Source organism: Eurytemora carolleeae, unplaced genomic scaffold (assembly GCF_000591075.1).
Source record: "Eurytemora carolleeae unplaced genomic scaffold, Eaff_2.0 scaffold1610, whole genome shotgun sequence".
In the NCBI taxonomy this organism is placed as follows: domain Eukaryota; kingdom Metazoa; phylum Arthropoda; class Copepoda; order Calanoida; family Temoridae; genus Eurytemora; species Eurytemora carolleeae.
The window spans coordinates 34,036-58,579 of NW_019397496.1; the positions used below are offsets into that span (position 1 = coordinate 34,036).

At 33.6% G+C, this 24,544-nt stretch overlaps 2 protein-coding genes across 2 annotated transcripts in view; one reads left to right on the forward strand and one right to left on the reverse strand.

Annotated features, from left to right (window-relative positions):
• Window positions 1-3,683, reverse strand: part of LOC111714584 (uncharacterized) — a 21,643-nt gene extending 17,960 nt beyond the window's left edge. The window contains exons 1-7 of the mRNA XM_023489723.1: window positions 3,593-3,683; window positions 2,879-2,957; window positions 2,526-2,591; window positions 2,135-2,362; window positions 1,144-1,217; window positions 552-749; window positions 79-209 (exon numbers count right to left, since the gene is read on the reverse strand). Coding sequence (XP_023345491.1) covers window positions 79-209; window positions 552-749; window positions 1,144-1,217; window positions 2,135-2,362; window positions 2,526-2,591; window positions 2,879-2,957; window positions 3,593-3,610 — 794 coding nt within the window. The 5' untranslated portion in view covers window positions 3,611-3,683. The remainder of the gene's footprint in view (window positions 1-78; window positions 210-551; window positions 750-1,143; window positions 1,218-2,134; window positions 2,363-2,525; window positions 2,592-2,878; window positions 2,958-3,592) is intronic.
• A 1,027-nt stretch (window positions 3,684-4,710) lies between these two features.
• On the forward strand, window positions 4,711-24,544 carry LOC111714585 (dipeptidyl peptidase 9; the record flags this gene model as incomplete). The annotated part of the gene is given in 26 exon segments (XM_023489725.1): window positions 4,711-4,871; window positions 4,980-5,048; window positions 6,666-6,716; window positions 7,377-7,532; window positions 9,534-9,634; window positions 9,990-10,057; window positions 10,565-10,675; window positions 11,588-11,654; window positions 11,992-12,028; window positions 13,118-13,258; window positions 13,415-13,511; window positions 14,372-14,496; window positions 14,588-14,700; window positions 15,493-15,545; window positions 15,800-15,880; window positions 17,132-17,247; window positions 17,538-17,592; window positions 18,061-18,208; window positions 18,819-18,880; window positions 19,266-19,323; window positions 19,684-19,766; window positions 20,462-20,569; window positions 21,229-21,311; window positions 22,521-22,615; window positions 23,253-23,347; window positions 24,439-24,544. Coding segments are annotated over 25 exon segments (2,278 nt in total), but the record flags the coding sequence as incomplete, so codon positions are not given.

Genomic DNA, 24,544 nt, shown 5'->3' on the forward strand with positions numbered 1-24,544 from the left:
ATTATTGTGGTTAAAAAATAAATTGTTTCCGCCTACGGGTTTAAACATGGAAACATGGAAACATAAGAATGACCCCACCTTGATGTGTCGCTACAACTGCCCTCGTTAGAATTCTGAGACTGAGATCTCTCAAGGCTTGCCAGAAACTCAGTTATACTTTTAAATTGAGGTTTGGTGGCATTCTCCATTCTTGTCTGTGCTAACTTAGCCTTCAAATAAAAATTAATAGAACTTAAAAATATAAATACGCATTATCCTAAATCAATTGTCATCTTTTTATGTGAACGAGAAAAATTACGCAATTTTGAGCGTGAAAAAAATTATCTTATAAATACTTTTAACGTTTTTGACCAGCTTTGCTTAATTTTAATCAAAAAAAAATTGATTTTTAAAACAACAAAAGAAAAAATATCGAAAAGAATCACAAGAAGCACAATATAGTTTTTCGAAAATAAAGGCTCTACAGTATACAACTGCATTATAGTCACCCTGGCTCACAACAAATATGATTAAAATGCTTTCAATAGAAATTTTCGTCAGCTAGGATTTACCTTTCGTTTTTCTAATTCTAACTTTTTAGGTAATCTCAGATCTCTAATCCTATCCAAGGGTTGGGCAAACTGTAGACGGGCATGTTTACGGGGGTAGGCGGGCTCCTGAGGGTTCATGGTGGGTTCATCCGACTCCACCTCACGGAACAACAGGGCGGAGATTTCGAGCTTTCGCAACTTTAAGAATTTATCAAGTTCCTGAACACAATAAAAAACTATTGAATTATCTCCATCCACAATCAAAAGAAAAATCCAATATATATTACTCCACGACTTGTTAAATAACAGTTACAATGATAAAAAGATTAAAGAAAGAAATGAAAGCAAAGGGAGAAAAAATAAAAATAGGACTTGAAACACGTAAGCTTTTTAATTTTTTTACCCCCCTCCCCCCCCCCCCCCGGTCCCCATAAAGGCTTTCACTGACAAGTAAAGAATGAAGAGTGGAAGAATTAAGAAAATATATATCCCTACGGTCAACATTTTTCTCCGGCCAGTTATTGCTGAATTGGCTATTTAGTTTCTCCTGAAATTACCCAAATAAGTCCCTTTAACTTATCTGTTAAGTGTCGATAAATCAATCAATTTTTACCTTAGCATTTAATCTGACTCCATTAGGAGAAACAAAGCTGAAAACCCAGCCCCGATCCACATCAGAGTTACGAGCTAGTACAAATCATCTTTAAATTGTTGGCAGGATGGGGATAGGAGAGGGGGGTGGGGAGCTTAAACTTGAAAGCGTAATTTCAAGTTACCCTCCATGCAGGGGTGTATATTTTTATGTTTGCCTCTGAGCTTTCATTGGGTTTGGGGAAAAAAATGAAGAAAAAAGGAAAAAAAGGGGAAGGGAAGGAAAGGAAAAAAGGGGAAGGGAAGGAAAATAGGAAAAAGAGAAGGGGAAATGGAAGAGAAAAGGAGGAAGAGGGAAGGAAAAAGGGGAAGAGGGTAGGGGTAAATGGGAACGGAAAAAGGGGCACAATGGAAGGGAAAAAGGGGAAGGGAAGGAAAAAGGGGAAAGAGAAAGGGGAAGGGAAGGAAAAGGGGGAAGAGGGAAGGGAAAAACGAAAAAATAAAAATACAGTTTCAGAAATGATTAAAAAATACTCAGGGGGACCTTAACGTTCCATTTAACTACTAAAATCCAAAAAGGGGGCTCTGCCCCCTCTGCAGCTTGCGCGGGCTTCAGAATCCTGTAAAATAACCAATTTTTTTTAACTTTTAAGCCTGAAAATAACAGTTTTTTAAAAATTTTAAGCCTTGACATCTATTCATTGTTGATAGACAAAGCTTTTAAAAGTACGTTTATGAATCAAACACTGCCATCTTTTTATAAAGAATAATCCCTTTACTTAATATCTATAAATGCTATAAATGTTTAAAATGTCTTTCAAAAAAATTTAAAGCCAGCAGATAAATAAATAAATCTTTACATAGCTTAGTCTTAACACATCAAGATGGAAATTACACTTAGACCAGAATAACGTAAAGTATTAACCAACATTAATTCTTCGATCCTTTAAACACTTCACAAACATTAGTTCCCAGTTTTTATATCAATAATTACGAAAAATAAGGATGTTTGCCTAGAATACGTTTCCAGCCGACAAGAGCACAATCTTTCATGAGTTCCCACTTTTCAGAAGAAGAGAACTTATTTTTCTTCTTCTTTCTCCGCCGGGGGGAGTAGGTGCTCTCACAGACTGGGGAGTAGGTGCTCTCCGACTCCCCCAGTGGGGAGTAGATTATTTCGGCGCATTTCTCTGGAGAAAACAAGTTTTCTAGAGGTGAGATACATTGAACCAGTACATCGTCTGGGAAAATAAAATGATTTTGAGTCTCTTATAAAAAGATTTATTTGAATGTCGTTTTTAAGTACCCCTCCCCCACCCCCTATGAAGTCAAGTATTTAGCTTTTTCCAATATCATTCATATTTTTACTGAATAGTTCAAAACGTGATTTTAATCATTTTATTCCTATTAGTGAGTCTAGCAGGTCTAGAACCATAATTTTATTTGTGCCTGATAGATCGTCGGTCATATCTAAAATAAAACTTTTTTAGGATTACCGCTTTAATATCTTTTTTTTAGTATTTTCCATTCCCACCCTTTATAACTTTAATCTTTTTTTATACCGTTAGATCCCAAAAAGTCAATAATTCTCCCAATTAAGCAAATAAAACCAGGGTTGTATATTTTTATAAATTACATTAAAAACTGCATTAATTTTTCTTAATACAGCGAATAAAACCTGAACAGATGAAAAAAATGATTTTCAAGCTTTTAAAAAATACGAACTCTTTGCACCGATTCGTTAAACAAATGTTAACCTATGGCTGAGTCAGGAGAGCTTATTATTTTGTCCATCTTGGCCTGATCCTCAGGCAGTAACAAATCCATCCCAACTTCCTAAATTAAAAACGTGTATTTACATCAATAACAATAATAATAATTTATTAAAAAAACAAGAAGATACATTTCTATCAATAATAATAATAATAAAATTTTTTAAATGAAGAACATAAATTTATATCAATAAAAAAATAACCAATTAACTAAATCAAGATCATATACATTAATATCAATAATAATAATAATTGTAACCAATTCTTTAAATCAAGAACATATATTAATATCGGTAATAATAATAATAATAATCAATTATTTAAATCAATAACATAACATTCAGCATGCTATTTTATTAGACATAAACTTTTTGCAAGTATATAAAAACAAAATAGTATGACCCATTAGCTACATTGTTGGGTCCGTCCTAGTATAGGATTTTTGGACCCCCCCCCCCCTATCAATTTTGTACATGACCTAGGTCCGAGATTTCAACTATTTTCATCAATAAATATTTATTTTGTAATATTTCATGATTAAGTTAGGTTAGGACAATTTATGGGCCGAGCTCAGGGGGCCGGGCGCAACTTTACCCCTGAGTAAAATATGAGATGCAGGTAGGGGGTCCAAATTTCGTTTATTAGGAAATTACCATATTGTTTTTATGTCCGTAACAAAAATATCGTCGACATCATTACCTCAAGTTGATTGACCATAGCCGTCAAAACTTTATTTTCATTTTAACCATTTTTCTGTAATCATCGAAAATTCTATAGTTAGTCACTGATTTAGCAAGGATAATTTGTAAGATATTTTTGATCACTTCACTTCAAAATCCTCAAAATTCGATAAAGTTGTATAATTTTAATAAATTCAGAATAGTTTAGCATAAAAAACATCTTATTGTGTAAATTTAAACTTTAGTTTTGTTTTCAGCTGATTTCAACAAGATGCTGCTGTGTACCTTTACTACAAAACATTGACCGACTATTGTCGAGTCTAGACTATTGAACACAACTCATCTAAGGAGAGAGTTCGGAAATTCAGACATGGGGTATACAAAGACAACAAATCGATTTGTAAGTTTTATTCCTAGATAATTTTTTCAGATGTATTTTGCAACTAAAAATACGTCAATTTTGCTTTGCAATCGGAAATTGGCTAAATTAATTTGCATTGTAAACAAACATTAAATGTTCTTTTGCACTGTAGAGTCCATGCAGAGGGCAATCATGACCGAAAGACACAAAACTGAATACAATTTATATAACCATTACTTTTATTTAGTTAAGCTGAGCAAAATTTGGTCTATCGAACCATCTTTTGAAATTTGATGAACGCACCCTTTTATTCGAGACTAGACACCAGAATATCTTGAGTTGTAACTTTGAAACTTTTAGATTTAAAAACAAAACAAAAAGGTTTTAATTGAAAATATTTATTTAAATTAAGAATCGGACATTTTTTATGCTCTCGAACATTAACTAAAAGAATCAGATTGTTTTGGTTCGAGAATTTTCTTACCATTAAAGGCGACGAATTTAGATCATTTTTAATTAATAACAAACTAATAAAAAATGTCGTTACAAATCAATTAATGTCTCATCAGATATATATTTTTTATTGTCGTTTTATTGTTGTTGTTGCCGTCTAGAACCTACCCAAAAAATTCCTTTGTTTACATAGAAGCAAAAAAGGCAAAAAGTGGTTATAGGATACAAAAAAAAAGTTGCACATCCTAGACTCGAATAAAAGTTTCAGTATTTCAAGAAACCCCTTGAAAAATTGCAAATTTCATCAATCAGCCAATTTTGGACTTAATGTTGTTTTTGGTTATAATCTGAAGTAAAATAATTATTAGAAATATATGTAAAAAACATTTTTAAAAACTTTTGTTCCAATTTTTAGACATGATCGCTATGTTTATTAGTGAATTGTAAAAGAGTTCTCTTTATAGCTTTAATGCTTCATTTTCAGGTAGAAAAACATTTTGAAATTAAATTAATAAAACAAAACAAAAAAAAAAACCGGCCGTCAATTGCAACCATTTCTTTAAAATTCGCCCCAAAAAAGTTTTATTTTCAGGATGGCCGAAGCTCCCCCCCAACCTGCCAATTCCTGGGCAGAAATTAAACAAAAAGTCAGCTGTGTCAGGTTTCTTAATCTTTAACATTTAGTCTCCAAATTATAAAGTTTGAAAAAAAGTTTGGCGATCGGGTCTGTCTCAGAGAACAATTTATGGACCCCCCCCCTCCTATAATCAATTTTTTTAGGACTACTTATTTCTTAGCAANATTTTATTATTTGAGTGTTAGGCTAGGTGAAGACAATTTCTGGGCTGAGCGCTGCGGCTAGGACAGGCTAAGGGGGCCGAGCGCCGTGGCTAGGAAAGGCTAGTGGCCGAGCGCCGCGGCTTGGACAGGCTAGGGGGCTGTAAGCTGCGGCCACTTGACCAGTGATAACCATGTACCAAATTGATAGGAGGAGGGGAGGGATCCAAAAATCTAGGAAGTTACCGATTGGTTTCTAGATAGTCGGGTTTCTAGATAGTTTGGTTTCTAGTAAGTTGGGTTTCCAGTTAGTTGGGTTTCCAGTTAGTTGGGTTTCCAGTTAGTAGGGTTTCCAGTTGGTTGGGTTTCTAGATAGTTTGGTTTCCAGTTAGTTGGGTTTCCAGTTAGTTGGGTTTCCAGTTAGTTGGGTTTCCAGTTAGTTGGGTTTCTAGATAGTTTGGTTTCCAGTTTGTTGGGTTTCTAGATAGTTTGGTTTCTAGTTAGTTGGGTTTCCAGTTAGTTGGGTTTCCAGTTAGTTGGGTTTCTAGATAGTTTGGTTTCCAGTTTGTTGGGTTTCTAGATAGATTGGTTTCTAGTTAGTTTGTTGTCCAGTTAGTTGGATTTCTAGGTAGTTTGGTTTCCAGTTTGTTGGGTTTCCAGATAGTTTGGTCTAGTTAGTTGGGTTTCCTGTCAGAGGGGTTTCTAGATAGTTTGGTTTCTAGTTAGTTGGGTGTCCAGTTAGTTGGGTTTTATAGTTTGGTTTCTAGTTAGTAGGGTGTCTAGTTAGTGGGGTTCTACAGTTAGTTTTGTTTCCAGTCATTTGGGTTTACTTTCAGTTGGGTTTTCAGATAGTTTGATTTCGAGTTAGTTGGGTTTCCAGTGAGTTTCAAGTTTGTTCGGTTTCCTGTTAGTTTGGTATCCTGTCAGTTGGGTTTCCTGTCAGTTGATTTTCCTGTCAGTTTGGTTTCCTGTCAGTTAGGTTTCCTGTCAGTTTGGTTTCCTGTCAGTTTGGTTTCCTGTCAGTGGGGTTTCCTGTCAGTTGGGTTTTCTAGTCAACTGGGTTTCCAGTGAGTTGGGTTTCAAGTTTGTTTGGTTTCCTGTCAGTTTGGTCTTGTCAGTTGATTTTCCTGTCAGTTGGGTTTCCTGTCAGTTGGGTTTCCTCTCAGTTGGGTTTCCTGTCAGTTGGGTGTCCTGTCAGTTGGGTTTCCTGTCAGTTGGGTTTCCTGTCAGTTTGGTTTCCTGTCAGTTTGGTTTCCTGTCAGTTTGGTTTCCTGTTAGTTTGGTTTCCTGTCAGTTTGGTTTCCTGTCAGTTTGGTTTCATGTTAGTAGGGTTTCCTGTCTGTGGGGTTTCCTGTCAGTGGGGTTTCCAGTTATTTGGGCATCCAGTTAGTCGGGTTTCCAATTCGATTCTCTGAAATCCGTGCAGTTTTGTTGCACTTCAATCAATGTATATTAAAAGTTAATGTAAGTTAAGTGGATAAAATTTAATCTATATTTTTAGGTCCCATTTCTCGAGCAAAGGTTTACGAACACCCAGCTGTATAACTTTCAGGTCTGTTTTACTTCTATAATCTACACTACTCTGGTTCGAACATTATATTTTTATATCCATATTTGGTTGAATTGTATATTTTTATAGCTATTTAATACAAAAGTAGAGGAATATATATTTCTTAAAAATTCATTCCCCTCTTGAAAATATGTTTTTAGACAAGATTTCGTTTCTCTGTAATAATTTTTGAAAAACAAATCAAACGTTACAATTTTGTGGACTGGTCAGAATTTCAATTAGTTTAATTTATTTTTGTTAATTTTAAGAAATGAACAGGCAAGCAAGTTCCTCTTATGTTTTTTAATATTTTAAATTTCTTAATTTATTTAAGTAATAAAATATAAGAGATCAATGTGCTAAAACCTAAAGATCAACTAATATTAAAGCGGTTAAAGAGCAGATTCATGTACTATTTGAAGCTTTTTTATTTTACAAGATCAATGTTTAGTGTTTTAGATCTAAGTCAAGTGTTAAAAATAAATACTTAGTGTTAAACATCATTTTATCTTAAAGCTGTAAAAGATCAGTAAATAATAAACCCAGGGGCAAAAAGGGGGGGGAAAGCCCCCTGGAAAGAAAAAAAAAAGTTATGCTAAATTCAGGTTTTAATATTAAGTTTTAGCATGTATTATATATATATATTACAACTTGGTATTTTAGGAAAGTAAATAATGGAACCCGGCTGTACTTTGTGTCTGAACCCTATTTTAAACGTGACACGAGCCTGCTCTATGTTGACCTGCCCTCCCCCCACCCCGCTCCTACCTGGAACCCATTACTTGAAGCAGGGTTTCAGTCCCTCCCCTCATCCATCAGGTTAATAAAAGGAAAATCGATCACAAAGTTCATATTTAAATGGAGTGTTCGCTGAAAAAGAATGGGGGTATAGGCGGATATCGAATTGAATTCGATATTTATCGCTACTAAGTTTACTTTTATCTGTTACTTATATACGGAGTAGGGTGCCCCATTTTTCAACAAAATATAGAAATATTGTATCACAAATAACTCAGGCTAATATTGTTCTCTAGGTGTCAATTTTCACAGGATATATTTTTTTTAACCTATGGGAAGTGGTCGTTCAAGGCCCGTGCATATCACAAAAAAAGTCTACATAGCTCCAAAAAAATATTTCTTGAATTTATCATGTCATTTATAATTTTCTTCGTAATTATCTAAAAAGATTTAATCCATTGAAATTTTTGAAAAATTTCAAGAATTGACTGCGTTTGTGGGTAAAAACCTCCAAAAATGTACTTTTCTTTAAAACTAGCATCTTTGACGTGGTTTTTTGGTCTAACTCGGTCAATTAAATCTTTTTAGACAATTACGAAGAAAATTATATATGACATGATAAATTCAAGAAATATTGTTTTTGAGCTATGTAGTCTTTTTTTGCGATCTGCACGGGCCTTGCACGAACACTTCTCAATGGTCTAAAAAAACAAAAATTCTTGTGATAACTGACATCATAAAGAACAATATTAGCCTGAGAGGTATTTGTGGAAAGTCGGATTGAAAAATAGGGCACGCTAACAAAGAGAAAATGGTTAAAAACGTTTTTTTTCCAATAACGTGGGATCTATCATAAGACCTATATACCCTTCTCATTTATTGCAAACACTAATCCCTTTAAGAATCTTTTTACAATTACAATCTACTTAGATCGGTGGTTAGAATCTGTGATTGTTAATCTGGCCATAACGTCGGCAATAACGTAGCTGTAATGATAAATTAATTAAATCAAAAGCCCATAGGAAGCAGTAAGAAGTATTAACAGTATAACTAGTTTAAAATTTTTTTTTCTCCGCTTAAAATTATAACATAAACAACATCATTACAAATCAGAAATTTTTTACTTCATTCCTGAATTAGTATTGTCACTTCAAGTCTTGCATGGGGTTGAAGGACGTTCCTAAGAGGTTGATTTTCTTTTTATACTTTCCATTTTCAAAAGTATATAAAGTATGTGTTCCTGGGACAGGTTCAAATGATTATAAATAGCTGAACCTGCAAGCCTAAGTTGAATCAGTTCTTTAGTGGTTCAACCTAGTTTACCCGTTTCAACATGTTTTTATTAAATCTGATCCCTAGTCTGTACGCAATTGTTAAATTTTCTTGTCGTCAATGTAGTATGTTAAGATCTTAACGNGGAGAGGAAGAAGGTTAGCACCTGGGGGATTACAAGTTATGACATTCATCTTCAATCTGGCAGATTTATCTTCCCTGCAGGTAAACCGCCATTTTGTTTCTGAGAAAGTTTCTCATGGACTGAAAAAAGGACTATCAGTTGAATTTCAAGCATGACCGTGCATTTAAAGATTTTGTCTGATCAAGTATTTAGAAATTTGTCAGAATTAAAATTTTTTTTTAAAATAAAAACGACGATATCTTCCTTATTACTACTCAGATTGATGTTTAGAGGATACCGTTGTGAATTCCTAAACTAATTCATTCATTTTTGTAATTTAGAGTTTTTAAATTTAAATACGTTTTATTTCAGGTGGTTCTCTTTACTACTGCATGGACAATGCAACCTCTCAAAATTCCGTTTTCCCATACGAAATTCAGGTACATATTAACTACAACTTAAAAACTAACTATAGTATAATAAAATTTCTACAATAACTCTATTGGTTTTCTTATTCCTGTGATACTGATTTTCGCCATTCTTTCTTTCTTTTCATTCTGCAGGGGGGGGCACGCCCCCCCCTCTCAGGTGCTAGGGGAGGGCGCGCGCCCGGCCGCCCCCACCCCCTAGTTGCGCATCTGATGCTTTGGTCTGTTTTCAGAAATTGAATATATGTTTTGTTTTAGTAAAGAGGAACAGCTGATGTGGGAGAGGAAGAAGGTTAGCACCTGGGGGATTACAAGTTATGACATTCATCTTCAATCTGGCAGATTTATCTTTCCAGCAGGTTATAATCATTAAACCACCATTTTATTTGTGAGAAAGTTTGTCATGGACGGAAAAAAGGACAATCGGCGTAATTTCAAGTGACCGTGCATTTAAAGAGTTTGTCTGATCAAGTATTAAGAAATTGTCAGAATTTAAAATTTTTGTAAAATAAAAAACGACGATATCTTCCTTATTAGTACTCAGATAGATGTTCAGAGGATACCATTGTGAATTCCTAAACCAATTCATTTAGTTTTGTAATTTAGAGTTTTTAAATTTAAATCCTTTTTTACCTCTCTACGTTAAAAAAGCTATTTATTTGTTGCAAACTTCAAAATAAATGAATATATTATGAATAGATAAGTAAATTTCAGGTGGTTCTCTTTACTACTGCATGGACAATGCAACCTCTCAAAATTCCGTTTTCCCATACGAAATTCAGGTACATATTAACTACAACTTCTTTTAATTTTAACTAAATTTAAACAATAAAAATGATTTACATGTATTAGATTGTTATATGCATTACCATTCTTTTAATATTACATTGTATTTGGTGAAAAGTTTGCAAAATAAATTTTACAACTCTTGAAATATTTTTTTTTCACACATTTTAAAATAAAACCTTATGAATATATGGAGGGAAAAATGATTTTAAAGTAAATATAATCCACTAACCAGGAAATGAAAGTATAATATTTTTTTTTTGGTGTAAATTTTGTTATTAATTTTACTTGAACCAACTACTCAAAACAACCTGGTTGTAAATTATGATTGCTTAATTATAATATCTCATGCTTTGAAGTTGAATAGAAATATGAAATATGAATTTTAATACTTATTTTCGTTTCCAGACTAAAACTACAGGGGCTCGTCTAACAAACAAACAAACAAACAGACAAGCCAAATTTATATATAGATGAATTTTGATATTTAATTTCGTTTCCAGACTAAAACTACAGGGGCTCGTCTAAATGCGACAATGTGTCCACACCATCCTGACCTTGTGGTGTTTGTAAACAACGGAGATCTCTGGCTGGTCAACCTAGAAACTAGACAGGTACATTTTTTGGCTGATTGAATCGATTAATTGATTTATTGGTTGATTGAATGGTTGACTGGTTGGTTGATAGATTGATTGATTGATTGATTGATTGTCCAATTTATTGATTGTCTGATTAATTGTCTGATTGTTTGATTCATTGAGTGTTAGGCTATTTGATTTATTAATTGATTTTTTTGATTGATTGATTGAACAATTGACCGAATGATTGGAAGAAAGAAGTTTAACTTGTTTAAATAATTTCAATTTTATTTGTTTTTAATGATTTAAATTTGGTCATTTTTTGATTGAGTTATTGATTCATATTCTCTTTAATTTGACCCATAAGTGCTGTAAGAGGAAAGTGGTTTATTGATTGATTGATTGAATGGTTGGATGATTGAAAGGATTGTATGGATTGTTTGGATTGATGGATTAAATTGAATGTGTTGGATGATTTTTTAAATTTAATAATGAATGATTGATTGATAAATTGATTGACTGATTGATTGTTTGGATAGATTTATGATGGATTAAATTAAATGGGTTAGTTGATTGATTGAATTTAATAATTAAATAAAATGTCTAAATTGAATTGATATATTAATACATCATAAGAATGGTTGGTTGGTACTGAGTCCGACGTTAAGCGGAAACTATGCCAGGCTAAAAAGCCTGGACCTAGAAGGGATTGTGATGGCATACACCCCATAGGTCAAGGAGCTATTTGTCACTCTCTAGCTTATTAAATTGAATTGAATTCAATTCAATTCAATAGAATTGGTTGGTTAGTTGGTTGATTAATTGTTTCATTGATTTATTTATTTTTTGATTGATTGATTGATTGAATGATAGATTAACTTGAATTAGTTGGTTGACTGAGTTCATTTATTAAAGAATGATTGATTGATTGATTGATTCATTATTCAGGAGGAAAGGTTGACCTTCTGTCACAATGCCGGGGCGGAACGGGTATCTGATGATCCCCTCTCAGCAGGAACAAAAACATAAATACAAGTCAATTCATATTATTATTCGATAAGATGCCCGGCATTGTCCGTGGAATTAAAAAAATCAAACTTTTAAAAAAATCCGATTTTTGAAGAAAAGGTTGGATGCTTGAAAAAAAAAAAATTTGTAGCCTATGTTACTCCTCGGGTACTCATGGGTTTCCCAAAGAAATTTCAGCCAAATTGGTAAAGCCGTCTAGCTAGCGTTAGTCGACTTGTATTTATTAATGAGAGAAGAGATTTGACATTTGGATAAGAATAATAAAATTCTAGTCTAGTTTTTATTTTAAAGATTTTTATTAATTTTATGTTTTTTCCCCCCAGGGCTTCCAAGCTATGTAATGCAAGAAGAATTTAGTAGGTGAGTTTATCTTTCCTTAAAAGTAAAAATATTTTTTACTTTTTTAAAAAGTTTTGAAAATAATAATAAGATAAATAAATATCCCTGAACATTTACAGGCTATGCGAGCAAAGATCTGCAAACCGTTGTTCTCCCTAATATTCTGAATTATAATATACCCTAGAGTCCACTGGCAAATGATAGGTCCCACAAAATGGTAGCATAGCTGGTCGTGCTGATTTGGTCATTGCAATAAAATAATAGTTGGTAGAAACACCACTGTTAATCCGTTAATTTTAATGGAAAACCATACAAATATTTTTTGGATCAAGGCTGAAAAACTTGAATGCAGGGCGAATTGAATCCCTGTCTTGCATGAGGGAGCCTTAAGCAATTTTATTTGACTTGATATGAGGTCGGATTTCCAAATAGCGATAAGAACTACTTCTCCCTTTCAAGTTTAATTACTTCTCCGTTTCAAGTTCAACTACTTCTCCGTTTCATGTTTATCTACTTCTCTGTTTCAAGTTCAACTACTATTCCGTTTCAAGTTTAACTACTTCTATGTTTCAAGTTCAACTATTTCTCCGTTTCAAGTTTAACTACTTCTTCGTTTCAAGTCTAACTACTTATCCGTTTCAAGTTCAACTACTTCTCCGTTTCAAGTTCAACTATTTCTCCGTTTCAAGTTCAACTATTTTTCTGTTTCAAGTTCAACTATTTCTCGCTAGTGCTTAGGACCCGGATCCGTTGGTTCCTCAGCATTTTGGGTTCCTGGATCCGAATCTGTAAAAATATTCGAATCCACGGATCTTGATCCAAGGGGTCAAAAATCAACTAAAAACTGCTAACATAAATCTTTTGCTCTCAAAACCCAAATCTGAACTGTAGAAAAAAAGAGATTATCAAAACTTTCTCATCTCTGAATGGCTCATTAAGTTTTATCATTAAAAAAATGAATAAAATGAAGAAAGATAATTTGGAAATTATTATTTTTAAAAAACATCAGTAAATCTAAAAGAAATTTTCATGACCTGGATTAAATTAAACTGGATCCTAAGCACTGCTTCTCGCTAATCATTAAACCAGACCTCAAGAACAAAATTCTAGATATACTGGTTTCTGGTGGAGACCGGAAACCTCGAGCACAAAACATTCTCGAAGCTATTCAATACTCTACGAGGAACTGGACGAAAAATGTGTAGAAATCGTTCGAATTCTAGGCTTTCCATCCTCCTCCGTAGAGTCGAAGTAAGTATTACTAAAAACAAATCTTCCTTACAAAAAAATCAATCTTCAAGTGAAGTCCAGAGATTATTTCAAGGATAATCGATTGAGGAATTAAAGATTAAAGAAATCCTATACCTAAATTGTGGACCGGAAGTTGATTTGGTTTAATTTGTTTAGACCGGAAGTAGAAGAGTTTAGATATCCTCGAGCCGATACAACGAATCCTACCTCAACACTCAAACTTCTTAATTTTACTCTAGGGCACAATAATGAAGTAAGTTTACTGAAGATGGAATACTAAACAAATGAACCTCAGTGGCGTATGCAGGGTTTCCCCGGGGGGGGTGCTTAATTATGGCCCCTTCGCCCTGTATATACGCATCGGAATAAATGAACCTTTGAAGGATAGATAAATAACAAAATAATTATTAATGATCAAACAATTTTATGGAAAACGAACCAGCATTAATAAACAGGAAACGAAAAAACAATCAAAAGTAATTGTTTAAAGTCACTAGTTAGTTCATTTTTTGAGTGGCATTTCTGATTCACAATGGTTTCCATTTGTAAGCTTGTCTAATCAAGAATGAATGAGATATCCATGATTGATCATAGAGGAGACTTGTGGATTCCTTGTGAATTAAACACTTTTTAACACGTAACGACGATATCTTCCACATTCTTTATCAGAAAATAGTTTAAATGGAACCGTCGTGGAAAGGACTTAGCCCTCTTCAAAAAAGAGGGGCATTGAAATTGACAATCTTTTTGGGTATATTTGAACTGTTAAATTTTTTTTTACAATTTGTAATTTTTACAATTTTATCAAATAAAATGAATGATAGCTGACACAACTTTGCAGGGTTGCCTTCTCTCCGCTCCTACGAACAGCTTTTGAATACAATCTTGCGACACACTCTTTAACATGTCTGTTTTCCTGATATTGAACTGTTTAATATTTTAGATACTTTCTTTTATTTTCAAAAATTAGCCGAACATGATAGATGATGCACGAACACTAGAAGGAAATGGAGATTTAGAAATATAGAAATGTCAAAATACTTGCATCTTATATCATCTAATTTATAGAATTTTGTTAAATTTAAAAAATAGATTTGTAAAAATATATTCTAGATACTTGACTGCAGCCAGTATGTGCTGGTTACATCCCTCAGAACTTTATTTCCTTGGCACGAGTATTTAGTCCGGGCTGGTTGGACCCCTGACGGACAAAATATCTGGGTCCAGCTTTTGGACAGGTACAACATTTGTTTTTTTTGGGGAGGGGAGGGGGGAGGTTTATTCACCAGTGTTCACATATTAAAAATTTCTTATCATCATCATCGTCAGCTTCATCATCATCATCGTTCACATCGGCATCGATAATCTTTATCTAATTATTTTCGTGGAACTAATTATTATTCCTAAAAATCAATTTGTTAGATGTACTTATTCAAATATAGGTGAGTGTGAAATACTTTAAAGGGACTGTAAGCGTAATTTCAAGTGTCCTTCCATTTTGATTTACAATGATACCCTTTAAACCTTCGTTTGATAAAGGATTTCGTAGATATTCCTATTTATATAGCGGGAAAATTGCCAAGACACCGTGCAAGTGTACAGTAGGACAGAGAGTACAGTGTACACTGTACTCTCGTGTCTCCCGGCACTCAATCTTCAGCTTTGCAATACAAATAAAATTAAAATTACGCTTACATTCCCTTTAAGCTTGATTTCAAGCGAACTTCAATCTAAACAATACCATGCAATTAAATGAGCAGATTTATAAAAAGGGGGTGTATTTTTTATGAACTATTCCCCCCTACCCCGGCCCTTGGTAGTGGGGAATGGGGGGGGGGGGTTATGGCCAATTTGACATCAAATTGCAAGGGTTTGTTCTTTTTGAGCCTTTCCCCCAAAAATTTATTTATTTCTCCCTAAAATTTTCTGATTTTCCCTAATTCAACGAGAAATAAAAATATGTCAACAAACCTAATCCTGTGGGGAAAATATTTTTAATGAGAGAGGGGGGGGAGGGTTTAAAAGAAAAAACACCCCAGTTTTTAAAGCCTTTATGTTGGTTAAATTCGTTCCATTTTATAACTTGTCTTTGCTTGAAAAGTTATCTAATATCTCAAAGATGTTTTTTTTTTATTTTTGCAAATTATTTTTTAGTTTTTTTTAATACAACATTTATTCTGTTTTAACTTTGATAAACTTCAGAAACCATGATGATTTAATATTTATATTTTTAGAATTACAAAGCCAAAATGGTTCTGATATTTCTAAAGAGCGAGCCCCGGTTCAGGTAAATATAATTAGGGGTGGTCCTTCTATGTTATGATTTAATTTGATGTTATGAGATTGGGAAGCAGGAGAAGGGGGGTGGTCCTTCCATGTTATGATTTAATTTGATGTTATGAGATTGGGAAGCGGGATGTGTGGGGGGGGGTGGCGTTGATACTTTAAAAATCATAAAATCATAATTATAGCATACAGTCATTGGTCAACCATCATTTAAAAAGAAAACATGTGTTTAACAAAACTTATTTATTTGTTCAGGTTATCACGGTAGAACAATCCGATACCTGGGTCAACGTTAACGATATTCTTCTTTTTTTACCTCATTCCCACCCTCATCAGGTAGTTCATTCCCACCTATATTAGGTAGTTCATTCCCACCTATACTTGTTAGTTCATTCCCACCTATATTAGGTAGTTCATTCCAACCCTCATCAGGTAGTTCATTCCCACCCTCATCAGGTAGTTCATTCCCACCTATATTAGGTAGTTCATTCCCACTTATACTAGGTAGTTCATTCCCACCCTCATCAGGTAGTTAATTCCCACCTTTATTAGGTAGTTCATGTTCATTCCCACCTATACTTGTTAGTTCATTCCCACCTTTATTAGGTAGTTCATTCCCACCTATACTAGGTAGTTCATTCCCACCCTCATCAGGTAGTTACAGGGTGTCCCACGAAACATGACAATAGGAAGACGACTTGAAAGTCGTCTTTGGTATTTGAATTTATTTGTGACATTTAGTCTTCTATCTACTTTAACATGTATGATTCTTATGATTCTTGAAACAACTATCACATAATTCTCCTAGCCCTGGCATTTCCAAAAAGTGGTCTGCGTTTTTTGTGTTTTCAATATTACTGGAGATATAAAGAGTTTGGTTCAGATTTCAATTTTGTTAAATAAAAGCAAAATTGTCGAAATCTGAACGAAATTCTTCATATCTCGGGCAATATTGGAAGCACAAAAAAGGCAGACCACATTTTGGAAATGGCAGGACAAGGGAAATTTTGTGATTATTATCTCTAGAAATTTACTTCTAAAATTAGGTTGAAAAATAAACGCAGCAAATTATATAAAAAATCAAGACGACATTCAAGTCGTCCTGCATACTGTCATGTTTCGTGGGACACCCTGTAATTCCCACCTTTATTCGGTAGTTCATTCCCACCTATACTAGGTAGTTCATTCCCACCTATACTAGGTAGTTCATTCCCACCCTCATCAGGTAGTTCATTCCAACCTATACTAGGTAGTTCATTACCCTTACCCACCCAAATACAGTGGTAGGCGATTATATCAATATAACAAAGACGACTTTCGATTTCAATTTTGATTTATATCAAGCTTTTAAACAGCATGGATACACAAAAACATGGAAACAAAGAGAAGCTGTCAATTAAAATGAGTCTCTTTATTTACTTGTAAACTTGTAATTCGTAAATTGCTTGTTAACAATTTAAACTTATTTATATTAAACTTATACTCTTCAAATTAATTTAAAGTTTTCCGGAAATTTCTACCTACGCACTCCCCCTTCTCAATTTTCATGCGCTTCTTAAAATTGTTGTTAATATCTTTGTGTTTCAGTTAAAATTTATTTGGGCGAGTGAGGAGACGGGTTACAGACATCTTTATCTAGTAGTAGTATCCATACATAGAGTAGGGAGGGATTCTAGTCCGCCAGATTCAACTTTACTCCCCAGGTACACATCTAGTACAAGTATCCATATATAGAGGAGGGAGGGATTCTAGTCCACCAGACTCAACTTTACTCCCCAGGTACACATCTAGTTCAAGTTTATGGGACTTATATTTTTTTTGCAAATTTTTCCTTTGATCTATTGCTCTCATCTTCATAAAGCCATATTCATCTAATATAAAGATTACACATATACACATTTAACTTAAGATTTTCCAGTATTACATATTTTTATGCTTAAGTTTATCATATTTTAATTTTTGTCACTTTGCAAAAAAAAATTTTTTTTTTTAGAATTATATCACGTGTCCAGCTTACACATGGGAACTGGGAGGTTCTAAATAAACAGGTATTTCCCCTTTATTAACATAAAAAAAAAACAGTTTTCTTTGTATCTCAATTTTTGTAAACCATACGACAACATCATAATAATTACCAAAAAAAGTTAAAACTTTACTTTGACAGACTTTTTGTAACTTTTTAACGTTTAGGTATTATTTCTAAAAATTTCTTCTAAAAATATTTGTTCACATCGGCATCGATAATCTTTATCTAATTATTTTCGTGGTGAATTGAAGTCGTTTTCTAGTTAAAAAAAGTGTTCAATTCAAATAAAAATTATAATGCTTTCCTTCACAAGCAATACACAAGTAAATTTTCAGAGAAACCATAATTGAAAAAAATCAGTCTTTAAAAATGTTAAACCCAAATAAGTGAACGGTCCCTTTAAAGGGTAACGTTGTGAATAAAAAGTCACCTGAAATAACGTTTACAGTCCCTTAAACTGAGCTTGAGATTTAATATTGGTTGTAACAAGGTGTGGTTTGATGCTCAGCATGAGCTGGTTTACTTCCACGGACTTCATCACTCCGTCCTGGAACCTCATCTCTACGCTGTATCATTGAGAAGACCCGGAGAAATTAGAAAACTTACAACCTCGGGCTTCTCACATTCAGTGGAGATGAGTAAGTTGTTATTACAAAATGTTAATCATTGAAGGGTAAATATTGTTCTGCAAAATTGCCCCCCCCTCTCCCCTCTACTAAAATCTTTTGTTTCGCTAGTATAAAAGGAAGGAGTGAACAAGGAAAAAAGACATGAAATCACCCCCCCCCCTTCTCAAATTTGAAAATTATTAGTTCCTCAAAATATACTCCTGTTTTATTTTCCCGGATGAAATTTCCTTGAATTTCGAAGTAGTTTAGAAAAGAATTTTTAAAAAATGTGCGTTTTCAAATAAAAAAGACCAAATTTTTTTTTGGTATCCAATAAACGTAAAAGCGGCTGAACCGTTCGGGCCCAATTTTTTTGTGGGTCCTCATGTGACCCCAGGGAAGGATGCTCAATGCTCATAGTAAAAATAAGTTGTCTCCAAAAATGTTGATTTTTGTCAAATTTTGAAAGTCCACAACAAAATATTAATAAATCCGCTAAATTTTTGTTTTTTATTGTTTTTTACTGTACAATGAGAAGATTCTCACAGATAGAGCTACAGTTAAAAGTTGAAATAAAAGATGGGCGCGCTAAAATCACCTAGTTATTAGAAATCACCAAATTATTTTATTGTTTGTCCAGGTGCGGACTGTAAAATGATGGCAACGGTGTTCTCTAGTGTAAATAATCTTCCAGGATGTCAGGTCAGGTTCAATCATCTATATACATACATCTATAAACACGTCTGTTTGTTGTGAAAACGGCTGAACGGACCGGACCAAATGTTTATGGCAACTTACATGACCCCAGGGAAGGTTTATTGACCCTCAAAATTTTTCCCGGAAAATAATGTCGACAATAATGTATTTTTGAAAATGCGCCAATTTGAAGAACAAAAAATCGCCAAAATTTGAGACTGGTCAAAAATGGCCACGTCTAGGGTAACAATTAGATCTAAAATTGTTTAAAGGAAAGGGTGTGCGTTTTCTCTAAAAGTATAGTAAAAATGAAAATTAAGAAACAACCCTGTTTAACTCACTGCTGGAGGAGAAAAAGAAAATGAAAAAATAAAAATTTGGAATATTTTAGGTGTTCTCTATTAGTCAAGCAGACAACACTGTAAATGGAATAAATCTTCAATCTTTAGGTAAATAAAAAAATATATAAGCAGGTGGGAAATCATTCTGAAATTTTTATCTATTAAAAAAACCAGGCATGCAAAGTTCTGCGGAAAGCTGCAAGTAAATGATAAAATATTTATAGATTGTTATTTATTATTCCTCTGTGTACAGTTCAATGCCGTCTTCCAATGAGCAAAAAACAATATTTTCATTTATTTTTTTTTTCTCGCTAAAAAATATTTAAAACTTTTCCAGTGAACATTGTATCCTATTCTGTACACAAAATTCTTCTAAAAAAAATATTTAAGATTAAACCAAGTTTAGACCAATTCACTAAATTCGTCCTCTGATACTTGATTCTTTTAACTTAATTTTGATCTGATAAGGCTGGCTCCTACAGTCAACCCAGCCGGAGAAAGAATATCCTCCACCAGAGGTTTTCACCCATGTACTCTCAACAGGAGAGGAGGTAACAGATTGGTTGTTAAAGGGTCTGTTGTTGAAATTTCAATTGATCCGTCATTTAAAAAATAGGGGCATGTCTGAGTCATGAGCGTACCCTTTAAACCATTAATGTGGAAGATATCGTCGTTCTTCTAGATTAAGAAGGGGTTAATTGAGTCACCTCATTAATGGAACCTAAATGGAAAATAAGTAAATTTCAAAAAGCTTCCTCATTCTTGGTCAGACAAAGCTTTTCAGGAAACTGTTGAGAATCGCACACGTCATTCTAGAAATGGAGACTCACTTGAAATTTCGTTAACAGTCCCTTATATAAGGTTCTGTTTTATTACAACGGAAATATTAAAATTTTCAGCGATGAATTTATAATTGAGATAGATTTGCAGATTGCTGCCAATAAATCGTAGTTTTAGGCGGCCTAAAGGGAGGAGAGGAAGTAATGCTGTTCTGAATATTTTAATTTATTTAAATTGGAAAATTGAAATCGTACTCTTTTACGTTATTAAAAATATAATCTATTGGACTAATTGCCTAACAATTGACTACGTTGTGCATTACTAAAACTACGTTTTTTCCAAATTTCTCCGTTAAATTTCATTTGGCAAAGTATTTGAAATTAAGAAATGATATTTTAAATTCAAGTTTTGGATAATTCCTAATTAATGCTACTTGTACAATTCATTATAATGCTATGTACTGCAGTTGTACGGGTTGTTGTACAAGCCTCGCATGTTGCCAGGGGTCAAGTATCCTGTAATGTTGAATGTTTATGGCGGACCGGAACTACAGTTAGTCAGTAACAGTTTTAAGGTTAGTTTTATCATCATCATCGTCAGCTTCATCATCATCATCTCGATCATCTTAATTATTTTCATCATCTTCATCATCTTCATCATCATCTTCATCATCTTCTTTATCTTCATCATCTTCATCATCTTCATCATCTTCATCATCTTCATCATCTTCATCATCTTCATCATTTTCATCATCTTCATCATCTTCATCATCTTCATCATCTTCATCATCTTCATCATCTTCATCATCTTCATCATCATTATCATCTCATAATCATCATCTTCATCATCTTCATCATCTTCATAATCATCATCATTATCATCATCATTATCATCATTATCATCTTCATCATCATTGTCATCTCATAATCATCATCATCATCATTATCATCTTCATCATCATTATCATCTTCATCATCATCATCATCTTCATCATCATCATATTCATCATCATCATCATCATCATCATCATCATCGTCTTCATCATTATCTTCATCATCTTCTTCATCATCTTCATCATCTTCTTCATCATCATCCTCATCATCTTCATCATCATCATCATCATCATCGTCTTCATCATCATCTTCATCATCATCTTCATCATCATCTTCATCATCATCATCTTTATCATCTTCATAATCTTAATTATCTTATATATCTTAATTATCTTTTCAGGGCCTGCGTGAATTACGAAGTCATCTGCTTGCAAGTCAAGGATATGTTGTGATTTGTATAGATAACAGGGGCTCATTACATAGGAACAAAATCTAGAATATTTAGACAAATCAATTTTTTGAAATTCCAATACCATACTTTCTGTTAACCCCTCCTTAAGAAAATAAGCAACCTTCCATTATAATTTATCTAACTTAAAGGGAGTGACCGGCAATGTATGGTAGTTGAACTGAGAATGAAGTATTGTGGAGAAATTATTTAGGATTCATTTGAGATATATAAATCGTTTTAATAATATATAATTACTGAGTTTGAGCGCAAAGTCGACGTTCAAAATCATCCATTTGGATGGTTACATTTGGAGAATTGATTTTTTTAAAATTATTAAAAAACGACGACCAAAAAAGGAAAAAAAATTATAAAGTAAACTAATTAGATGTTTAGGAAAATATTTCTGAATTGAAATTTTCTCAAGAAATAAATATTAGAATCAATTATTTCTTTTTTATCATTATATTGAATTTCATATACTTTATGAATTTGTTTCCAGATCTTCAGATTCTTCAAATGTCGTCTTTTCGTTAAAATTCCAGGAAATCTACAGAAATTGTTTGAACAATGGGACATTACAGAAACCAATAACTGAAGAAGATTACTTCCAACTTTTTTCGTCGTCGTCATTTAATAATTTTAAATAAAATCGATTCTCAAAACGTAACCATCCAAATGGATGATTTTGAACGTCGACTTTGCACTCAAACTCAGTAAATATACATCATTAAAACGTTTATTTGTCTCAAATGAATTCTAAATAATTTCTCCACAATACTACATTCTCAGTTCAACTACCATAAATTGCCGGTCACTCCTTTTAGAGTAACTAATTTCAGTGAAGTACCCTTTAAACGTTTTACTCATTAAGGATGTCGGACGTTTTCTTAATAATCTACAAGAGCGGTTGTAAGGTTAAACACTTTGTTTGCAACCTGTTTATATTATAAGAATATTAACATAACAATATTAATATTAAATATTTACTTTCGAATTTTTAAAACGGCTTAGGACGTAAAATAATTCAGGGTTTTTGCGGAGCACTAGTAACGTCACCTGTATACGAGTTTACACTTCCATCCCAGTAATATTTGTGAGATATATAAAGGAATATCTTCGTCTTCGTTTAATAGTCTAAGGTTTAAAGGGTTCCTTTGTTAATCGGGCATTGTCATCTTAGCTTGGAGGGTGACTTGAATTGACGTAAATGTGAACAGCAAATTGACTGGATTTTAATAAAGAGGAGTTGCCTGGGAATCCTGTCTTCGTGGTAAACTTGGTCAAGTTGAACTTCAAGATCAGTTGGAGATACTTCATTCCCTTGCTAGTATAACAGGTCAACCCCCCCCCCCCTCTTCATTGCCTCCTAGACATTCCCCCATTCATATACTCCTAGACACCCCCTCCCCTTCCTGGAGCTGAATTATTTTCATTCACTTTCTAGTATAACAGGTAACCCCCCACCCCTTTTTTTCCAAGATTCCTAGACTACCCCCCTTCATATGCATATACTACTAGACTCCTCCCCCTCTATATACTCCCTCCTCCCCTCAAACCCACCACCTTACCAGTACCACCCCTCTAGTTACAAAATTTGAGCGCTCCCTAACTATCATGTGACAAAAAAGATTCGCTCATAACAATTTAAACTTTCCGACGATCAATAACCAGTAGGGCAGAGTCCAACCAATGATCACTTATTTCTTGATTAGAATCTGTCTAGTATAGTCCGGTAATAATATATCGGATGTACGCTGTACAAATAAATGCAATAGCAAAATTAGAGACATTAAAACGGCCAGAGTTACCTTTCATTTTTTAAAATGGCTAAGTAAGAATCATTAATTCAAAGACAGTACATTATATTTTTATTTTTAAAACGTTACAAGCTTTAAGACCTCACTTCATTCTTAAAGTTTGGGGGGTGGATAGTAGGACTCCCCAACAGCATGATCTGATTTTAGTTTTTCCAGGTTACATTGATTTGGATCGAGTTGCTATCCATGGTTGGTCGTATGGTGGATATCTGTCTCTCATGGCTCTTATTCAATATCCAAAGGAATTCAAGGTATTTTACCGAAAAGCCCAAAATCAGCGATCATAAACTTCAGGTTCCCAGCTTTAGGAAGCATCATTGTTAAGAGGGTATTAAATTAATTCCAAAAAGTATGCGCAATCCCTCAAAAAATAAAAAATTTCGTGGAATAATTTTTTGCGGATTTTTTGTCAAATCTCATTCAATTATCTACGAATTTTTATGAAATTTTAGAAAAGAATGGAATAAGTATATTCTCAAAAATTGTTACTGACATTTCAGTTTTTAGGGTTTCGCGGATTTTTTTTGATATTCCATAAATATTTTAGATTTTTTGTCACATTGAACAGGCACCCTGGATAAGTGGTTCAAAATACAGGGTTACCCACAAAGGATGAGACTGTAGTGTAAAGACGACGTAAAACTCTTAAAATATCACAATTTTAAGGTTAAGTTAAGTTTCCTGTCTAAAGAAGAGTCTTTTCACATTCTATTCAATTATTTGGCAAAGAATGATACAATATTGCAGCCTGCAGGAAATCATAAATATAAGGGGAAAAAAGTATGCATAAATTCCGTACAGTCGTCTCTGAAGTCTTATCCTTTGTTGGTAACTCTGCAGTTTATCGAAGATCACTTTCTGCAATTTTTTAACTTCAACTTTGAACTTCAACAGGCACCCAGGATAAGTGGTTCAAGTTACAGAATTACCCACAAAGGATGAGACTGTAAAGGCTACCTGAGCTGGGAACTTTTGAATGGTGGATATCGGGATTAACGCTTGATCCACTTTTTTTTCTTAATCTCAAGATTAAATAATGCTTGTTCTCCTCTTGTTATTAATCTCCAGATTAATTATCCGATCGAAATTAAGAATATCCCATTCTAAAGTTTTCAGGTCTGAATGGTTAACTTAAGTTTTCGGCCTTGCATAGACTTTACATTCTTTTCCTGGCTATAGTAAATGATTTGAAGAAGATCAAAGCAAGATTGCAGTTGCAAGGAATCATGAACATAAGGCAGATGGTATAAATTCCGTACAGTCGTCTCTTAAGTCTTATCCTTTGTGGGTAACCCCCCTGTAAGAAATAAAAATGATTAATATTGGATATTGTTTGATAAAGGTAGCAGTTGCTGGTGCCCCAGTAACCTCTTGGAATTATTATGATACTGGATACACAGAGAGATACTTAGATACTCCTTCTGCAAATCCTACTTCTTATAAACTAG